This window comes from Meriones unguiculatus, chromosome 2 (assembly GCF_030254825.1).
Source record: "Meriones unguiculatus strain TT.TT164.6M chromosome 2, Bangor_MerUng_6.1, whole genome shotgun sequence".
In the NCBI taxonomy this organism is placed as follows: Eukaryota; Metazoa; Chordata; class Mammalia; order Rodentia; family Muridae; genus Meriones; species Meriones unguiculatus.
Window position 1 is genome coordinate 115,164,788 of NC_083350.1, and position 21,752 is coordinate 115,186,539.

Consider the following 21,752-nt stretch of genomic DNA (forward strand, 5'->3'; position numbering starts at 1 on the left):
ACATATCTTATAACACATCTTCAGATATGTAAAACCCTTATGTATTTCTAATAAACTGTAGCCAGTGACGGTAGCTTGATCTTACATCAACAGGCAAGGCAGATTCTTGAACGCGAGTACAATAACCTCTTGGCCCTGGGCACTGAGCGACGACTGGATGAGGTAAGTTGCGACCTCACATTCAGATGTACCTTACCATGGCCTCCCACAGAGAAGAGCACACTGATTGGTTGTCCAGTTGACCATATGGCCAAACTTAAACTTGTAGATACAAGTACTGTCATACAGACCAGGCAGTGTATATGTAGGAATACATATGGATATCCCTATTGGCATTCAATAAAATAAATGAGAAAAAGAAGCCATGAATTTGGAAGAGTGCAGGTAGGGGTCTTAGGGAAGTTTTCAAAGGAGTAAGGGAAAGGAATATAAAGTCTCAAAAGTAAAACAGAGGCCAAAAATTTGAGGGTTAGGGCATTGGGTGGGGAGGTTGTAGGGGAAAGGGATAGGGAAAATGATCTAAGCACATTTTACATTTTGGAAGGTACCCCACAGTATATAGGACGAGTGACAGCATACCCATGCTTGCAGTAGTGCTTGCAGATGAGCAGAATTTATGGGTAGCATCTAGAAACCTTCTCATTTATTCTCACATTTTAAGTTATATTTATTAGTTTTGACATTTTATTTAGCACCGACTTTCATAAATGTTGCTGGTTTCTTACTGAGATGTCGAAACTAACTTAAAATAAGACATATTTATGAGCAGTGATAATAAAGTTTCAAGAAACAGTTTCTTAAAATTTATAGAAAAATTAAACACTAATATTTGGTCCTTTTGGCACTCCTGTCCATGTCGTACTAACTCCCCCTTCTTTCATATAGATATAACTTAGAACCTCTGCTCAGCCTTAACCCATGGCACCTCAGCATCCAAAGGGGTTTCCCTAGTAAGGGGAACAGGGACTGTCTCTGACATGAACTCAGTGGCTGGCTCTTTGGCCTCCCCCGCAGCATGAGGGAGGAGCAGCCTTGCTAGATCACAAAGGAGGACATTGCAGCCAGTCCTGATGAGACCTGATAAACTAGGGTCAGATGGAAGGGGAGGAGGGCCTCCCCTATCAGTGGACTTACAGAGGGACATGGAAGAAATGAGGGAGGGAGGGTGGGATTGGGAGAGAATGAGGGAGGGGACTACAGTTGGGATACAAAGTAAATAAACTGTAATTAACATAAGAAAATAAAAATTAAAAAAAAAAGAAACACGAAAAAAAAAACACTAATATTTAAAAGTTCAACTTTTAAATAAGGAAAGTGCTTTACTAAGGGTCATTACATCTTCAAAAAAATTCAAAATATTGAAGTGAAGAAAATTTGTTTTTTAATGAATTGGAAACTTTTTTCTAGTTTTACATGGGGGATGCTTTGTTTCCTTAAAAATAAATAACATCTTAAATGTTATAACGAAAAAAGAGAAGGCCTGAGCATAGCATATACATGCCCAAGTGATTTGGAGAGCAAATGAGTAAATACAATGGAGATTTGCAATCTTTATGATTGATAGATACATTAATATAGCATTTCTGAGATTTTTTAATGTTTTTTTTTTTCCTGGAAGAAGTAAAAAGGAAAGCTTGGGATAGAATAGAAAATAGAGGCACATAAGTCCTGTGGGAAGTACTGGCATTCCTTAACATAAAGACAGCTGTTGAAAATAAATTTTTATGCTGAAAATGTAGCTCAGTGTAAAAGGTGGGCCTGTAAAATGCAAAATCTTAGGTTCAATCCAGGTCCACAAAGAATGTATAACTTGAAATACCAGAAAACACAGCAATAATTCAGTATTCAAATGAGCAAGGCAGATGACTTTGCTGTTATAAACTAATGTCGTCCCTGTGCAGTGAAAACTGCAGATGACTCTGCTCTTAGCTCTGCTGTTAATAACATGCGCTGTTCTTACAGAGAAACTCAGCTCAGTTCCATGCACCCACATCAGGCAACTTAAAACCACCTGCGCCTCCTGCTCCAGGAGATAGGACACACTTTTCTGTCTCCTGCAGGTACGGCAAACAAATACACCCACACACAAAGTCACGTACACGTATTTTTAAAGATTCTTTTTAAAAGGATGTATCTTAACTTTATTTATTAAAGACTTTTTGTCATGTTATTGCTGCTGGAATTCCTGTTGATGTTCTGCAGCGACTCCTTTATGTAGTGCAAGAACAGTGGGAGACTGTCACGATTGAGTCTCTTCACTCACTTGTTTATTGAAAAAGTCATACAGCCTTAAAATGTCAGTTTTGTGTAATTGATAAATATTTAACTTAAGGGCAATTTCTCTAAAAAAACAAGAAGTTAGGCCATAATAAATTTACATATTATAATATAGCAGATATATAATATATATTATGCTATATTATATTATGCTATACTCTGACACTACAGAGCTGTGGGCCTGTGTCCTATGCCTGGTGTCATGACTTTCTGACCAGAACCTGTTAGTCAACCAGGATTGCCTTGATTTTCATGATCCCTATTTGCATGGCAAAAAATACAGAATTAAAAATTACATGGACAGAGGCTCATCTAACCTCAGCACTGCCCTGCTGGAACTGTGATCCCTTGCACATGTACATCACATGCCAGGTGATGGCACATAGGAAAAAATCACCGTAACAGCAGAAAAGACTTATCCCAAGTGGAGACCTCTGCAGCGCATTACGCTATGTTTCTGGTAGGACTCTGGGTACTGGCCAATCTGCTGCTCTCTCACAGGATGCTCAATAACACATTCTCCCTAATCTGGTGTAAAGGACGGATTTGCTCACTGCCCACAGTTCCCTGCTGCCTTTGTGAGGTGATACTCAGTTTATTACATATAGGGCTGGGGAGCTGCAGGAAGCAAGTTTTGGTCATCTTAGAAGATAAGATCTATAGGAAATGAACTGTACATTTGTTAGAAATAAACACAAAGAAACTGGTGAAGTACCTGCTTCTGCTTACTAACTGAAAGGAAAAAATATGCCTGTGGACAGATACCTTGGATATGCAGAGAGATGAAAGTGATTATGTCATCAGGATACACCAGAACTGGTGGCCAAAATGATATATTTTTTCTTTATGGAAAATTCATACACTGTATTTTAATTATACCTACTCCTCCCCAGCTGCTTCCAAAAATCCCCTCAATATCCTCCCAATTTTGGGTACCCATTCTTTTTGTTTGTTTGTTTGTTTTCTGTTTTGTAAGCACATGGAATCCAGATAGTGCTACCTGTATACTATTGGGTGATTGGCCATCCAAAGTGGCCACCCTCCCAGGTGTTACACCTTTAGAGAATACTCTCCTTCTTCCAGCAACTGTCAGTTATCAATAGATTCTAAGATATATGTGGGAATTTAGGATCACCTCCTTCTCCATGCTGGAATTCTACCTTGTTTGAGCTTGCACAGGTCTTGGGCCTGCTAGCACAATCACTGTGAGTTCATATGGACGGCTATCCTGCTGTGCCTGGAGCGCAGCTTCGTTGAAGTCTTCTACCACTTCTGACTCTTGTAATCATCCTATTCTTTCCTCCACGATGATCCCCGAGCCTTGGGAGGAGTGAATGTGATACAGATGTCAAATATAAGGACGTCTTTTTCTTATTATCTGTACCTTGACCTGTTGTGAGTCTCTAGCTTAATCACAGTCTGGAGGAAAAAAGTTTCTCTTATGAGGTTTGAGAGCCACGCTAATCCATAGGCACATCAATAAGTCATAAGAAGTCAATTATATCTTTAGCAGAATAATACTAGTAGAATTTACCTCAGGGCCTAGACACTCTCTAGTCCCATGTCTTTGGCCATGAAAACGGTCCAAAGTATGAGTCATACCTTCTGGAGCAGACCTTACATTAAATCTGAAAATGGTTATTTACTCCCATAACATGAGTGCACCATGGGTCATATGTTGTCAAACCAACCATCCTTGCAACTCAACAGTCTTGCAGATGCGCAAGATTGGTTGGTAATTAGTTTTCTCTTCCAGTATCAGCACACTGAATTATAGAGCTATAAAAGCTAGTTAGTAAGGAGGAAATTTCTAGAAAAATTCCAGCTTTATTTCACAATGTTTTATGACTCATGTATCTGGCGTTTTCAGCAATAGGATCTTACCACCAAGTTCTGAAGGGTAACCAGGAACCCTGTCATTATCATTGCAGTATTTATTAACTAGAGTTAGATTTTCCTTTTGCCATTACCTTAAAGTCAAGTATATTAATTGAAAAGCTGAAAAAGTTCTCAAAAATTCGAGTTATTTTGGAATCACCTAAAATCTAACAAATCATAAGTTCAACATTTTTTCATATTATAGTCCATTGTATCAAATGCTAACCAGATTGTCTCAAATATAGATTTTTGCATACTATCTACCTTTTGTGTACATGAAAGTTATATTTGTTGATTATTCAAGTCAAATGCTTTCTACTTAACGACTGATGCAATTCACAATATAATCTCAGAATGAAAAATCAGTTAACACAATGGGTAACAAAATAAACCTAATGATCCATTTACAGAAGAAAATATTTAGTATTTCCTGGCTTCCAGGATGTTTAAAAGTGACAAACTTTAGATTTTAAATCATACTGAAATTTTATTTAAAACAACATATCTTTCTCATATTTAGTATCTCATTATGAAATCAACAGAGGAGGTGAAGCTAAAGCAAACCCTTCTTATCTGTACTTGACAGAGTGAATGTAAATAAACTTTATAACAAGTCCCTAAACGCACAGATTTATGTACCAGAGCGTATTTGTATCATGACATTGAATTCTAACTCTGTACTGGCAGAGTGACGACAAGAATTTCAGACGTGGCTCAACCTGGCGAAGGCAGTTCCCTCCTCGTGAAGTTCATGGAATCAGCATGATGCCTGGGTCCTCAGAAACTTTACCAGCTGGATTCAGGTTGACCACGACATCTGGGCAGTCAAGAAAAATGACGACAGATGGTACAGTAGTTTCACAATTCTGCTCATGAAGTAAAAATCTTGTTTAGTCAAAGCTATATAGTTCTTCAAATTTGCATAGATTTCTGGGATTGATTTTTTTCTTAAGTCAGTTTGCTTTGCTTGAAATTTACTTTGCTTTTGTCAAAAAAATGACCATTTGTAAACTTATCAATGCATGAATCCATGACACTTTATAAACATTTGAAAAATAAATTACATTCCCTCCAAAACACTTCTACTGATGTCCACATCCAGGAAAAACAACACACATCTGCATGATCTGTGTTTCTTTACTTTTCTATGCTGAAAATAAAACAATCTATTTAAAATGGAAGATGGGTTCGAACTCAGATCCCACCAGAAATGGGAATTCACTCTGACACTTTTATATATTGAAATATTACAAATTGTATATTTCATTTTTCAAACTCAAATTCATTAGATATATTCTGTCTCTGACACAGGCAGAAAGCATTAAATAAACAATCACAAACATGAGAAAAGTAATGAACAAACACAAAACCAGCAGTGATTTCTCAATCACATCTCCGTCTGTGGACATTAGACTTGTGCTACATCTTTCACAAAAGAAAACAGTTATTCTGAAGAGACAACTTTGAAATAATAATAGGAATCCCCAAATTATGTCTGTTTTGTAGGCATTAAGAAAAATAATCTTCCTCTTGTTATTAAGATAATAATCTAGAATCTTCATTTCTAGCCTTATTTTTTCCAAGCCATTATGGCAATTAAAATTCATCTGAGTATAAAGTGTAGCCTCTGAGCCACATTTCTTTAACAATTTACTATTTTGTGACTTGTTACTAAGGTTCCAGGGTGATTTATCACGACTGAAATTAGTATAGAAGTTTGTCAGTACATAGCACAATCCACAATACTCAGTTCCCTAAGAGTCCTCTTGACAGCAAAGTGGACTCACCCTGGGGAGATGCTTTGCCACAGATTCCATCTAAGGAGGGATCTATAGCAACTGGAGAGCTCAGCTGAATTGCACTTGGGTGAATTTTCATTAGTGTCTGGGACTAGAGAAGAGGAACGTGAGTGAGTGGCCTATGTCTGAGACAAGGCAGGGTACTAATACGTTCAGGATCCCTTTATGCGGAGAAAATCAATCTCTCTCATCTATTATCTGAGAACCTCTAAAGCCCTTTTCTCATTTGCAGTTGCTTCATCAAGACTGCAGAGGTTAGACAACTCCACTGTTCGCACATACTCATGTTGACAAGCCACTCAAAGGAGACAGCACTGACCTGCTGTGAGTAGTTTCTCTTGGCCGACCCACAACAAACCAACAGAAAGATGGGATTACAGAGACTAGTCAATATAGCCCATACCCTTTGGTATGGTTTAGCAGTGCAGAGGTGATCACCCCCTCAAAGAATCTTAAACTGTAACTCTTCATCTGGCATTTCCTATCACTATCTCTCTTCTGTGTTTAGTGGTCTGCCTATTGAAAGCCTGCCACTCAGCCATTCCTCAGTGGCGGGTTGCTAAGCATATTATTTGCAGTGGCATAAAGCTCCATTAGTAAGAGCCTGGCATTTAAAAGAATCACAGATTTCAAGTGTCTTTCATAGAAGGAAGCCAAAATCGAACAATAGGAATCTCTGCAAGTTCACAATCAAGAGATGGGAAATTAGATGTGGATTAATACTAACAAGGAAGTTGAAAATAAAAAAAAAATTGAAATGTCAACATTTTATTTCCCATCACTATGATGTATACTTGCTGAAATTAAGCATGAATTTTAAGAATGTGGGATATATATAACATAGAAAAAATAATTAGGAATAGAAATTGCATAAAACTTTGTTATGTTCATACATGGCATTTATTAGGAAGTGCAAATCGCTGGTATGTTGGCATAACAAGATTTTATTCAAACCTTCTTATGAGGAAAACTACTTTCCTAGTTTTATAAATTTCAAATGTTTGAAAAACACTTTAACCTAAAATTTGCTTAGCAAATTTTTGGGGTGTACCAAACTATTCTATCATAGTCAATGAGCTGATATTTAGGAGAAAATATTTTCCAACAGTATTTGTGCCCAGGCATGGGAAAGGAGACAAGAAGACATAGAAGCAATCTGACTGGTACAGATTATTCATTGCCTAGAATCAATATCTCTCTACAGCATATCATTGGTCTTGAGAGAGTAACACAGGAAATGGCATGTTGCCTTACGTGAGTTAATAACTGATAAGACAGAGGGGAAAAAAGCATCCAGACAATTTAATTTCTTAAAATGCTGCACTAATATAAAAATTTTGTGATATGCAATTTGGTCTCAGTAAGCATGGCCTATACTATGTAATCATTTGGCTAAATAAGAGACTTTCCAAAATGCTGTTTACAAAGGATTCAACACATAACATAATAATTTTCTCAGAAATTCAATAATTCACCAGTTTATAAATGACTAATATGTTCAGCGTTGCTTGCCGCTTAGCCCTAGGCTCATGAGTAGAATTAATCTTGAACTATTTGCGATTTATTTTTTTTTCATGCATGTCATTCTAGCTCATTTTTTTAAGTTTTTAACCATTAAATAGAATAACTATTTGTTAATAGGAGATCTATATTTTTAGTTTGGTGATAAATTTAAATATAAACATACTTTTTATTAGCTTAATGTGTCAGTAAGTGTAATTGTGAGGCTTTCTTGTATGATGTCATGACTGGAACCTTTGGTGAAATACACAGAGCTGGTACAGAAACATCAAAATGCGCTGTGTTTTATGTTCTGTCATGATTAAAGAAAAATATCCTAAAAACTCTAAATATATGAAGTAGAATATGGATTTATTTCATGGAATAGGTCAACTCAACCCAATTTAATAATTAGCAACCTATAAAAAAATCTAGAAATCATGCTGACATTTTATGACTGTTCCTGTTACAGTTATACTTCTCTCAAGTTGAACAAATCCTGCTAAATTTTCATTAAAAAATTAGTAAATGAATAAGTGTAGAATAGTAAATGTCACACCATCTACTACAACCTAGATACTTTCCTTGCATTAGGCCTCTAGAACAGGCCTATTCGGGCTGTATGAAAGTTCAACCCTTACTAATGGTGTGGGATCCATGCTTGGGAGTCGCCAGTGAACTCAGGCTTCGCATTCGTGTCTTTTCAGATGTCATCTTTTCAGTCTACACGACCTAAAGTGCACTAGCACATCAGACGACACACGGAGAAATTCTTTGTGAAGACTCAATTCTAAGGAAATAATATAAGTAACGGTTTACCAAACGTAAACGTCATTTTGGGGGGAATTGGATATTAAGTTTGATTAGTTTACTATGATTGTAATAAAATGTTTAAGTCATCCAAAATATGAGCATCATCCATGCCATAAATTCTGTACATCTGATGCTTTTATGAGATGGAACCACTTGTTTTTTTCATGTTGTAATATAATAGGCATTTATGTATTATTGTGTATTATTTCTTTTTAAATGTGTAAGTCTTCTGTAAATGGATATAAATATGATTTTTTAAAAAAATAAAATATATGGTTCATGGAGTCTCGAGTGCAAACATTGAACAATTCCAAGTACTGTTCGTATTTTACCATTCCACCATTTTTACGGTTTTTGAATTGTAACAATCAATATGTTTCCTAGAAGCGTGTTTCCTGCTTCAACATGCTTCACTCTCAAGTCTGTCAGACCTTAAAGCTGAACACCTGCCTCTGATCATGTAAAAAAAAAAAAAAAAAATGGAATGATTTAACCTGGACCTGGAGCCCAAAAATGACCTTTAAAGGCAATCAGGGCCGTTATGCCCTCGAACTTTTGAAGAAACACTGTGATGGCTTAACCTCCTTTTCAGTAGAAAACAAAGCCAAACTGTTTACAAAAGTCAAATGCAATGATTTTAAAAATTTATATTAAGAAAACCGTTACCTAATCATGTTGCCTGTGGACCAAGAAACAAACACACTCACACACACACTCACATACACAAACTCACACACACTTTACTAATAGCCACATGCTAATTCAAATACCCTGAACTACCAGCCAGTACTGGGCAGTGACTATCAACCTCTGGAGAGCCTGAGGCCTGTTTCCACTGGAAACAAATAAACATAAAACAGAACCCCATAACCCAACACCTTTATAAAATCACTGCTAACAGGGCATTACCCAAAATCAAGTCTAATATTACAAGCCTTCAGCTGATATTACCTTTTTCTTTTGTAATTTCCCTAAATTCACTTTCATCAGAGGAAAAAAGACAGAATGATTAACATATATAGTGTATAAAAAGTATAGAAGAGTAATCTCTTCCTTGTGGCTTTATTTGGTGGTGTCACTGTTGTTTATTCTTTGTTCATATGGGAGATTTCAAAGTGAAACCAATTTAATAATACCATTGATTTAATTGCTGTTTTCCTGCTGCTTGGTCTTATTAAATGCAAGACCTGTCATTAGTAAATTCATTTTTGTATATTAATTTGTTATATTTGCACGTACATTTGTTTTGATGTCTATTTTTGTTGAACAGATTTAATCAAAAGGTAATGGTAACAAAACCTCTCCATTGTCAATAAAAAAAATGCTTCCAGTTTTCTGCTTAAGCTTTGTTTTCTAGTAGCATAAAATTTAACCATGTACTCGAATTACAAAGAAAATCATTCAATGATTTCTAATGCAGTTTTATTCAAAATCGAGTCTGCCACTAGAGGGAGGTCTAAACCAGCTAATAGAAGTGGTTTGGATTTTTTTTTTTTTTTTTCTTAACGTTGCTTGAGTAAAATCAATGAGAGAACTGTCTAAGAGCATCTAATGATGAGACTCTTGATTCATCTAAATAGAATATAAGAGAGAAACTAAGATACTTATGCTAGGAATATTAGTACTTAGATAATATGTGACAAACAGTTTTGCATAGCTGTAGTAAAATACTTGTGACAAGTAACTTATAAGGAAGAAAAAATTATTTTGGCCCACAGTTTGTGATGGTCTAGCTCAAGAACCGGAAGTCTGCACGCTTTGGGAAACCAAGTGGGGTGGAATGGCGTGGTAGGAAGCTTCTACAGGAGAAAACTGCTTACTCCACTGTCATGAAAAGAAAAGAGTGCTGGAGAAATGGCTCAGTGGTTAAGAGCACTGCCTTGCCCTTCAAAAGGACATGGGTTCAATTCCCTGCACCCACATGGCAGTTCACAACTGTCTGTAGTTCCAAAGGATCTGATACCTTCATACTAAGGCACATAAAATAAAGTTAAATAAATAAAAAATATTAAAAAATGTGTTTTTTTTGAAGAGAGAAAGTTGATGAAACTGAGGACACTGTCCTCATAAGAGGGGCACAGTTCACATCAGTATCACCCTGCCCAGTCGTTCTGCATAGAAGCTTCTGGGGGAAGATCAATATCCAATTATAGCCACCACTGTCGACAAAAGCAGTTTCTTCTTTTTAGAAATTCTATAAAAAATACTGATGATATGTAGTAGGTCCTAACAATGTGGTACAAAGTATCCAACTACTTTCCTCAAGAGAAACATAAAATATGCTTTAATATATATGTATATATATATATATACCAATTTCATGGATTGAGGCTTAAATTTCTGTGTTTCTGTTTTATTATTATTATTACTCTTTTGACCATCAACATTAGGAATTCAAACCTCTTAGAATATCAGACCAACCCTCCTTAAATACTATTTTATATTAATAAAACCAACTTTTGAAATCTAAAACAAGTTTTATTTTTATCTAGTTAGTGTATTTTGTATGGAAACAATAAATAGTCACACTCTTTAAATATTAAAAACAATAAATAGTCACACTCTTTAAATATTAAACATTAAAATATTGCCTTTTATTTTTGTTTCTCAAATGTCTTACAAATTTAAAATTTTCATAAAATAGAAGAGTGCAGAATTCATCTTGGGAAATTTAAGTATGGCCCCATTTCTTAGATTACATTATTGCTATCAGAGACGCATTCAATTCAAAATATTTTAGATGCAATTTGGCCAAACACCTTATGGTGAGATATAAAAGAGAAAGTTCTTGAATTTTCTCCCTAAATTTTAAGCATTAAAATGACTAAGTTATATATTTCCTCCTTCATGTTAGCACCAGGACAGTGATCACGGTCTCTAGTCTGCAGAGGAGATGAATTTCCTTATTGAACTGTAGGAAGTAGGTTCTTCCCAAGTGAGAAACACTGCCTTTTTATTTCTTTGTTCATTTGTTTGTTTGTTTTGTTCTATCTCTCTCTCTTTATGATTTCTTCAGCTGGAAAATAACTCATGCCTGCTTGCTCAGTTGTCCTTTCAGATCTGATAAAGAGGAGAAATCTGCAAATCATCCAAAGATAAAATCTTTATTCAATTCTTAGATCTGCCTGAGTTTATAACTTGTAAATGAAAAATGACAAATTCAGGTAGAGTATCTGATTCATTTGGGGAAAATAATGAACATATTAAAATTATTGATGTGTAATTTAGGTCTCTAATTAATAAAATTACACATACAATGAATAAGTCAAGGAATCCAATAGCTTCAAGTAATGAAATGTCTATAAAGTTGGTTTAATTCAGGCTACCAAAATAATTAAAGATGATAAAGATACTGTATTCAAATTTACCAATAAAGAAGGTAGTTTCATCAATAAAAATTTCCTTTGATATGCCATTTATTTTTCAAGCAGCAGCCCAAAGAGGCCTAAAAATGCTATTATATAAGATATACATAACGTTTATGACAAGTAAATTCCAATCTGTTATTTCTCACCTACATTTCTTGCATTTCAACTCTTCTGTTAGACCACAGACCAAAGAGGCATAAAAATAGAGATTTTATGTAAAATATTCATAACTTTTATGAAAAGTAGATTCTAATCTCTTATTTCTTACCGATATTTCATGTATTTTGACTATTCTGTTAGGATATTGTGCTCTTCATAATAATGTTTCCAAAAGACTAAAGAATTAAATAATTATTTTGAGAAGTCTCCAATGAACACAGTATATACTTTTGGATTTAATATGGGCCCTGATGATTTATGCATGCAGAGCTCTAAGCTAGTTAACTAACTATTTCTTTCTATTCTAGTTAGTTGATATATTTCTGTAAGTTTATTAAAATCTTATTCTACTTTTAATAGGTCAATCATTTCAAAAGGATATAGATAGAAATATATGTTAGAGCATGATTATTAGATGATTTAACATGTGTTCAAAACTAAAACTTGCAATAAAAGTAAATGTTTGCAGTTCTCTTGACAAACCAGAGGCTCTTGTAATATGGTAGTCCTTCCTTCCTTCCTTCCTTCCTTCCTTCCTTCCTTCCTTCCTTCCTTCCTTCCTTCCTTCCTTTTTTCTTTCTTTTTCTTTATTCTTTTTGGATTGGTTTTGATTTTTGTATATATTTTTTTTTCCAAGACAGGGCTTCTTTGAGTAGCCTTGGCCATCCAGGACTTGCTTTTTAGACCAGGCTGGCCTCGAACTCACAAAGATCCACCTGCCTTTGCCTCCCTGAGTGCTGGGATTACAGGCATGCACCACCCCACCAGCTATTTTTCTTAAAATCACTTGTTCAGATATGTAGCTCAAGGACCCACCATAAATTTATCGAGGGCCAGGGCTATAGCTTAGTGGAAGAGGGCTTGCCTAACATTCATAAGGCTCTGGATCCAATCCTCAAAAGGAAAACAATGTTAATTTAGGACTAAATATTTTAATTCATGCCTCTAGCAGTAAATTCAGCCACACTTATATCGCAAATGTAAAGCCAACCTAGGAAATTTGAACTTATCAAAAAAAAAGAAAGAAAGAGGGAGAGAGAGAGAGAGAGAGAGAGAGAGAGAGAAAGAAAGAAAGAAAAGAGGAAAGGACGGAGGGAGGGAAGGAGGGAGGAAGAGAGAGAGGGAGGGAGAAAAGAGAAAAAAAGAGAATGGAGGCTCATTGATATTACCCAGAAAGTTTATTGATTTGTTACATGAGATGAAAGCCTTCCAATTTATTCTTAAAACATCCTTCTTGTCATTCCTTTCAATTTGTATGCCATTCCTTGATTCCATCGAAAATGAAGGCATCAAGATGCACACTCTCAACCATAAAAGGAGAACACAGGAGCCTTTATCTCCACGAAAGATTTGGTGGAAGGATGCCTCTCCTTACCCAGCAACAAGCAACCTGGAAATGGTGCTTGACCCTGGGGTCTTATGTTGCTAGGCAACCTAGTCTATCTAGATGGTTACCTAAAATTAAGGTAGTCAACCACAATAACATTTTAAATTATATTCCAACTTGATTTTAGTTTAGATTTTGATCAAAGAGTGGCCGAATCTTATCTCAAGGAAGTACCTTTACAGTACAGCTACTTTCAATTAAAATGTGTCTGTAAGGCACATGGATTTGTAAAATCACAGAATACAGAAATGTTCCTTAATATGCTAGATAGCATATCATGATCCATGTTACAGGAAAGAGGTAACAATACAAACTGGCTCATGTGAAACAAAACATTCTGCTTCATTTCAAGGGCCACCAGACTGATTTAAGGCTATAGTTCACGTTTGAGTCGATGGGTAAAAGATTTTTCAAGTATCTATTTATAGAAATTTAACAACTTAATTCCAGCTGGAAAATTAAGGCAAACTGACTGAAAAGAGTAAACAAAAATCACAAGGCCTGCTTCAGAACTTCTTCTATGTGACCGAAAATGCTGGGGTCCTCGATGGTAGGGGTCACCTGGAAAGAAATAGGAAATGTCAGATGATCGCCTGTCCTGGAACTTTGCTGACTCTTTGTCCAACAAACATGCTTTTTGTCTGCTCATTTTTGTTGTTTTTCTTTTATATTTTGTTTTGATTTTTTTTCTTGAGATAGGGTCTTGTGTATCATGGGTTGGCTTCAAACACCTTGTGTAGCCAACTTCCTCAGCCATGATTTCCTCATCAGCCTGGCTTTACCTCCCAAATACTAGGATTACAGACACACACAGTTTATAACCCCAATTATTTCAGAAAACACCTATAAAATATGCAAAATGTGGAATTTCAAGCCAAATAATTAAGATTTCATCTTTTGCAGTAGTAAAGGTATAAGTTTGTTCAGCAAAATTTTTGATATTTCTACATATTTCTTCAGAATTTTTATTTATTCTGAAATTTGCACAGGCAAGTAATTATTATTATATAAATAATTTGATGAAATTACAGATGTTCTTGCCAATAACAAGCCTTGACATTAAAACACATATGTGCTTGAGTCAGTCTAAAGCTTCCTAAAACTATTTTCTCTCATAATAGTAGAAATAATTAGAAATAATTAGAACTGATGTATTGGAACATTTTAGACTTCTCATAATACTTCACTTTCTCATCATGGATGATCATTAGTGACTGTAATGAAGCAATATGTACATTTAGTTCAAAGGAATGAATTTCTGCAAGTCTCTTTGAAATTTACAAAATTGCTACAAGCAAAGTTCACACCACAGTTCCTGTAATTAAAGCACATGATTTTTAATCAACACTTTCTCAAACTTTTCTTCTTACAGAAAATGAAGGAGGTTTTCAGGAGAGAGAAATCATGATTGAAAATCTTAATCTAATAGCATTTTGCTGGTGCCAAACACAATGGAAACCATTTCAGGACTCGGCATTATAGGTCCTGAATCATTTACCTTATAAGGCTTGCCATTCACCAGGGCAGACAGTGTAGACCGTGGAATCTTGCCAGACCTGGTTTTGGGTAACTGTTTGACAAAAACTGCATTTCGAAAAGCAGCCACAGGGCCAATGCTCTGCCTAACGTGTTTCACAATTTCTTCCAAAACTTGTTCTTCTGTTGCATTTATATCTAGTGAGAAAGGTGAGCTAGTGAGTAATGAGTTAGTGCCACTCATTCATACACAAACAGTCAGGGATGACAAAGATGTCTCACCTTTCTTCAACACACAGAGTGCTAAGGGCACGTGACCTTTCAAGGGGTCTTCCTTGCCAACCACAGCGCAGTCAGCCACAGTGCCATGTGAAAGGACTGACTGTAAAGAGAAAAGGCATGCCTTTAGAATCCATATATGTTTATAATATTAATACATAAAGAAAGAGAATCACCAAATCCATAGCAGCTTTTCTGAAATTTCCTACCAGTTCACATCATTACGTCTTAGGTGAACAGTTGTGATCCCCAAGGTGGCTACTAAGGGCTGACAGTAACAAAGATAAATTGCTTGGCTTACCCGAAAAGGAGAGGGATTGTTTATTCATGGTAATGTCTTATTAATGAAGTCAAAGAAAAATGTGCTCTAGGTACCATATTTAGACAAAACACACAGGCCTTCTCTAACAGAAAGCCTTGAGGGCATTTGCATTCATTTCTGGCCTTCCTACCTAATAAGTGTGACTTTCAGGGGAATTCAAGGATGCCCCAAGATGAAAGAGTGAGTTTATTTTTGAGGGCTAAACAGAACATTCTATTCAGCAGGTGGGTCCTTACTCCTAGAGAGGGTTTTCCAGCACCTGGGGAGGTTTGCCACGAAGAGGAGCCCTGGTATCAGATTGTCGCCACTATAGGAAACAATTTCTGTTTTGTTTGTTTGTTTGCTTGCTTTTTTATATTTATTATGCATACAGTATTCTGCCTGCATGTACAGCAGAAGAGGACACAGGATATCATTATAGATGGCTGCTGGGAATTTAACTTAGGACCTCTGGAAGAGCAGCCAGTACAGTTAACCACTGAGCCATCTCTCCAGACCATGCTTGCTTGTTTTTGTTTCTAAAGACAAGATTTCACAGTGTCATTCTGGCTGTTCTAGAACTCATTCTGTAGACCATGCTGCCTTCAAACTCAGAGATCCTCCTGCCTCTGTCTCTTGGGTGCTGGGATTAAAGGCATACACCACTACTTACAGTATTCTCCCTAAGCTCTCTCTAGGTCATATAGAACAAAACAGCTATCTTTCTAGGATCACAGATTGATCTACCACATGACACATAGATGCCTATGGTTAAATTATCTGCTTAAGTAGGACTTAGAAAAATCTGTGCAAAAGTCCTCCTCAGATACTGATATGTATTTCAGTCTTTCCAAATGTCTAACAATAGAGAACAGTCAATTGTCTTGATTCAAAGCTCATTCTCTAGAGCTTTTAAAAAAAAAAAATCTTCTGTTCATTCATTCAACAAACGCGGTCTGCTTTCTAAACTACAGTGCTACTGCAGTAGGCTCTGTGAAGAGCAAAACCATATAGAGAAGCATTTCAGGGAGCCCTGCCTACCAGGGAAGATGGAGCAACCTGTTATCATGAATGCTTAATTTCATGAACATGTATCTACAAAAGGGCTAAGGTTTCTGAGAAATGCAATATCTAAAGGCTGCTAACATCACCCAAGGATATGAACTTCAGAGATATGAACCTCTTATTAAATGACAATAGACATCCCCTATCAGTGGACTTGGAGAGGCACATGGGAGGGGATGAGCGTGAGAGTGGGATTGGAAGGGAATGAGGGAGGGAGCAACAGCGGGGATACAAAGTGAATAAACTTTAATTAATATAAAAAAACTAAAATTTAAAAAATTTAAAAATGACAATAGGAGATGTGAATAGATATTTACCAGGCAAGGAGGAGGGGGCAAAAGAAAATCTCAGTGAAACCGTACAAGATCAATTCATATCAGAAAAAAGTGAGTGAGCCTGGCATGCATAAAACAGACAATGGTGATCATAGAAGAGAAGCAGCTACCTGATACATAGGAGCTGTTTAGTGGACTTAATTTAACTTTTTTAAATTAAATTTTTAACTTTTTATATTAATTACAGTTTGTTCACTTTGTATCCCAGCTGTAGCCCCCTTCCTCATTCCCACTCAATCCTGCCCTTCCTCTCTCCCTCATCTCCTCCCATTTGCCTCTTCAAGTCCACTGATAGGGGCAGTCCTCCTCCCCTTCCATCTGAACCTAGTTTATCAGGTCTCATCAGGACTGGCTGCATTGTCTTCCTCTGTGGCCTAGAAAGACTACTTCCTCTTTAGGGGGAGGTGATCAAAGAGCAGGACACTGAGTTCATGTCAAAGACAGCCCCTGTTCCCCTTACTAGGGTACCCACTTGGATACTGAGCTGCCATGGGCTACATGTGAGCAGGGGTTTTATGTTATATCCATGAATGGAGCATGCTTGGAGTATCAGTCTCAGAAAAGACGTGCCCAGATATTTTGGTTCTGTTGTTCTCCTTGTAAAGCCCCTATCCTCTCCAGGTCCCAGTATCTCCCCCTTCTTTCATAGGATTCCCTGCACTCTGCCCAAAGTTTGGTTATGAGTCTCAGCATCTGTTTTTATACCCTGCTGGGTAGAGTCTTTCAGAGGCCCTCTGTGGTAGGTTCCTGTCCTGTTTTCTGTTTTCTCTTTATTCCAATGTCCATCCCGTTTGTCTTTCTGAGTGAGGACTGATCATCTTACCCAGGGTCCTCCTTCGTGCTTAGCTTCTTTAGGTGTGCAGATTTTGGCATGTTTATCCTATATTATTGCTCTAATTCAACTTTTATTTTTAGCAACATTGGGAAAGAGTACAACTTTAGGAGGAGGAGATGCAAAGTCAGAGTAAAATTGTTAAATATATTTTTTTAAGTAGGCACAAAATTATATTAAGCTAGGCAAAAAGTAGAAAATTCTCGTATAGACCATGCCCTCACATGTACACAGCCCCATGACTCACTGTACCTAAGTGAGATATTTGTTATAAATAAAGAACAGTATTAGACATTGTCATTACTGTAGTTTACAGTTTACATACTTGTGCACTTTTGTTTTAATCTATAAATTCTAACAATGTATGACATGCATCATCATTGTACAATATACAGAACAGCCTGGTTTATTTACACTTGCCCTGAGAGGCTGTTCATACCTGCTTTCCATGAACCCTTAGTAGCAATGATCTTTTTGCTCTATCTGAATTCCTTTTTGATAGACCCATAAAATTGAAATCATACTCTATTCATTTTCAGATTGACTTTTTATACTAAAGAAAAATTTAGAGAAAAATAGACTTACTTTGGTTTTAGTCTGGAGTCTAGCAAACTATTGAGAGCAGTGTAGGTTTACACAAGTTAACACTCTAAGAGACTTACAGTATACTTAAGGCTATGGAAGTGGATATACAACTATATTAAGAAACAAAGCAGACAATATGTGATAAAAGTTTGGATTTATGTCATGAATAATCTAGAGAAATTAAGGAAAACTTTGTGAGGTTTAACATTGATTAACTGGTTAGATGGTAATAGAGTTGTTTTATCTAGAAATTGCTAGGCTTAGGAAAAAACACCATGTATTGTCTTAGAGTTGTTCCCTTTAGGTACCTTGGGGACACCCAAGTAGCGGAGTTGTATACAGGGATCTTAAGAGATTCGTGCTCTGAAAATCACATCTAGATATCATTCATACAAACATGGCAATGGAAGATGTAGACACAGATCATATTATTTAGGGGAAAAGTGGCAAGAACATAGGTTAAAGGACATACGAGTATCTCAAACATCTAATGGACACACATTAAAAAAATCAACTGATGTAGTATGATAAAAAGCCAGAAGGCAGGGTAAAATATAACACAACTGAATTAGGAATGTGCCCCTTTTAGATCAAAGTGTTTCTTGTTGCTACTGTTATCGTTTGATGATGTTATTGCTTTATTGTTTGCTTTTATGAAGCCATATTAAAACTCCAGTTTTTTTTCAAAACCCTCAGAATAATAAACACAGAATAATTTGTACAGAGCAAATGCAACCTTACATGGTCCTGAGTGGATATAAAAATCATTTCTTCATTACATCTCTCACCTCCTAGCTTGTAAGTGTTCCCATGCCCACAGCGATTAACTCCTATATAAGTGCTGAGAATGGTGCACACCAAATACTTGCTATCAGAATGGAATTTATTCTTTGTCTGTAGATGTTCTCAACTGCTTTACATTTCATAATTTTATTTACTTTTAAAGCCAAAAATGTTGAAAATACAGGAATAACTTAATGCCTAGTTACCTGGAAAATTATTATTTTTAATTAAATTTTTATTTTTTATATTAATTACAGTTTATTCACTTTGTATCCCAGCTATATCCCCCTCCATCTTCCCCTCCTAATCCCACCTTCTCTCTCTCATCTCCTTCCATGCTTCTCTCCAAGTCCACAGATAAGGGAGGTCCTCCTCCTCTTCCATTTGACCCTAGCTTATCTGGTCTCATCTACTGGCTGCATTGACCTCCTCTGTGGCTTGGCAAGGCTGCTCCCCCATCCAAGGGAGGCAGCCAAAGATCTAGCCACTGAGTTCAGGTCAGAGACAGTCCCTGTTCCCCTTACTTGCAGACTGAGATGCCATGGGCTACATCTGAGCAGGGGTTCTAGGTTATCTCTATGCATGGTTCTTGGTTGGAGTACCTGTCTCAGAAAAGACCCCTGTGCCCAGATATTTGGTTCTGTTGCTATGCTTGTGGAACACCTGTCCTTTCCCCCCACCCTTCTTTTCTAAGATTCCCTGAACTCTGTCCAAAGTTTATTTATGAGTCTCATTATCTGATTTTATACACTGTGGGGTAGTCTTTCAGAGGCACCTCTATGGTAGGTTCCTTTCCTGTTTCCTGTTCTCTCCTTCTTCTAATGTCCATCCCATTTGCCTTTCTGAGTGAGGATTGATCATCTTACCCCGGGTCCTCCTTCTTGTTTAGTTTCTTTAGGTATACAGAATTTTGTGGGTTTATCCTACATTATATGTCTAGTATCCACTTATAAATGAATATATACTGTATGTGTCTTTCTGTTTCTGGGATACCTCAGATCCTCACTCAGGATAATCTTTTCTAGTTCCCACCATTTGCCTGCAAATTTCACGATTTCCTTGTTTTTACTTGCTGAGTAGTATTCCATTGTGTAAATGTACTACAATTTCTGTATCCATTCCTCCATTGAGGGACATCTGGTTACTTCCAGTTTCAGGCTATTACAAATAGACCTGCTAATTATTATAGTCAGTTGCCAATCTCTAAAAAAAGAACTCTTCCCCAGAGCAAATGACATATATATTCGGTGTTGTTTTGATTTATTGTATTAAGAATAGTTTTTTTTTTAATTTTTATTTATTTATTTATTTTTAACGTGGCTAACTAGTTAACTGTCACCAATAATGTTCAATGGTGCCCCAAGCTTCTGCAAAATAGAGACTAAAGCACAGTTGAGTTGAGTTGAGATCCATCAGTTGGCAGTCAGTGCGGAGTCAGCTAAAAGGCAGCACAGTGGTGGTTCAGATAAGTTCAGGCAAGTAAAATTTAGTTTGATACAGTTCATGCTGAGGAAGTTGAAGCCAAAAAAAGAAAAGAAATAGGAAGGAACCAGAAGATTAGAACAGATTGCTAGAGTTAGTTTGAGGCCATGCAGAGCAAATCACTGAAAAGCCAAGGTTAAATCAGTCAGCTTGGAGAGAAGTTTGACCTAGAACAGCTGAGTTGAACCAGACAGCCAACGTCCAGAAAGAACAAGAAAGGGTGACTCTATTCATCAGTATGCCTCCAAGATGACACTTACATCTGGCAATTAACAGTTACTTTTCCATAGAAGGCTTTATTAGTTTCTGGGGTAATATTTGCATGGTAAATGATGGTTTTAAATAGAAAGTTCCACAGGAAAGCATGAAGATGCATGTTGACAACATCTGAGATAAAGAAGACCATCAAAACCCCACATGGAGGATGATGAACGCCCTATCTGTGCATCACCTGCACATGAAGCCAATGAACCATTGATAAGGAACTTGCATTACTAACAAAAGACGGGAGTACAACTTGAAACATAACTGTCTTAGTATACATCCTTCACTGTTGTTCCAAATATTTGTTAGTATACATCCTTCACTGTTGTTCCAAATATGGGCATTTTCTAGGAATTTTAATGAATTTATAAGGTCTTAAGTCCCCAACGTAACAAACTTAAAATTGGAAGTTATGTTTTTAAGAATTTTACATATAAGCAGTATTAAACAGACTCAATAAGTTGTATTTCTATCTTTACATATGTATTATAGCTATATGTAACAATAATAATAGTAGAGAAAGATGCCAAAAATTTGAAAGCCTTTAAAGGAAGGACATAAGAGGAGTGAGAGTGAGAACACATAGGAGAAGTTGAAGAGAACAAAGGAAAAATGATATAATTGGACCAAAAAATTTTAATAATTATTTTAATGTTAGAAGAAATACTAAAAAATTAATCATCCTCCACGTCTTTCTGTGGCAACTGTTGGTCTCCACGGTGGAAACAAGGAGGATGATTTCCAGTTCTGCCACTGGTGAACTCCAGTACAGGGTGACAGAGGTTCAGCAGCACCATCAGGAAACACTCAGAAGTAAAGGCAATATATATATATATATATATATATATATATATATATATATATATATAATACTGGGTAGAACTAAAACTGCCAGAGGTCCTTAGAGAGGACATAAAACTAGATGTCAAAACAGTCAGTTATCTTAGAGCAATCATTTTTAAAATGACAAATAAAATAGCTAACTTGAAAACAGTGTACTTGATCAGAATGACTAGCCCTGGGAGAAATGTGCAAAGACACTGCCCTGGGCTTTCCAGGAAGAGACTTGGCAGTAAATCCCCACACGCTCAGTGAGACTATTAGATTGATTAACAAACCGAAACTTTAGCCACAGATGAAAGGCTGAAGTTCGAGAGTCCAAATTGTTT

General features: G+C 36.4%; 2 protein-coding genes across 30 annotated transcripts in view; one reads left to right on the top strand and one right to left on the bottom strand.

Annotated features, from left to right (window-relative positions):
* Ppfia2 (PTPRF interacting protein alpha 2) overlaps window positions 1-9,597 on the top strand; it is a 513,258-nt gene extending 503,661 nt beyond the window's left edge. For 16 of the 27 annotated variants that reach the window (XM_060377982.1, XM_060377985.1, XM_060377980.1 and 13 more), the window contains 4 exons: window positions 94-162; window positions 4,843-5,002; window positions 6,187-6,278; window positions 8,162-9,597. In XM_060377982.1, coding sequence (XP_060233965.1) covers window positions 94-162; window positions 4,843-5,002; window positions 6,187-6,245 — 288 coding nt within the window. In that variant the 3' untranslated portion in view covers window positions 6,246-6,278; window positions 8,162-9,597. The remainder of the gene's footprint in view (window positions 1-93; window positions 163-4,842; window positions 5,003-6,186; window positions 6,279-8,161) is intronic. The other 11 variants (XM_060377987.1, XM_060377984.1, XM_060377986.1 and 8 more) reach the window with 1 other exon arrangement.
* Window positions 9,598-12,953: 3,356 nt separating this feature from the next.
* Acss3 (acyl-CoA synthetase short chain family member 3) overlaps window positions 12,954-21,752 on the bottom strand; it is a 231,985-nt gene continuing 223,186 nt past the window's right edge. For all 3 annotated transcript variants that reach the window (XM_060378011.1, XM_060378010.1, XM_060378009.1), the window contains 3 exons: window positions 14,940-15,039; window positions 14,680-14,855; window positions 12,954-13,742 (listed from right to left, as the gene is read on the bottom strand). In XM_060378011.1, coding sequence (XP_060233994.1) covers window positions 13,674-13,742; window positions 14,680-14,855; window positions 14,940-15,039 — 345 coding nt within the window. In that variant the 3' untranslated portion in view covers window positions 12,954-13,673. The remainder of the gene's footprint in view (window positions 13,743-14,679; window positions 14,856-14,939; window positions 15,040-21,752) is intronic.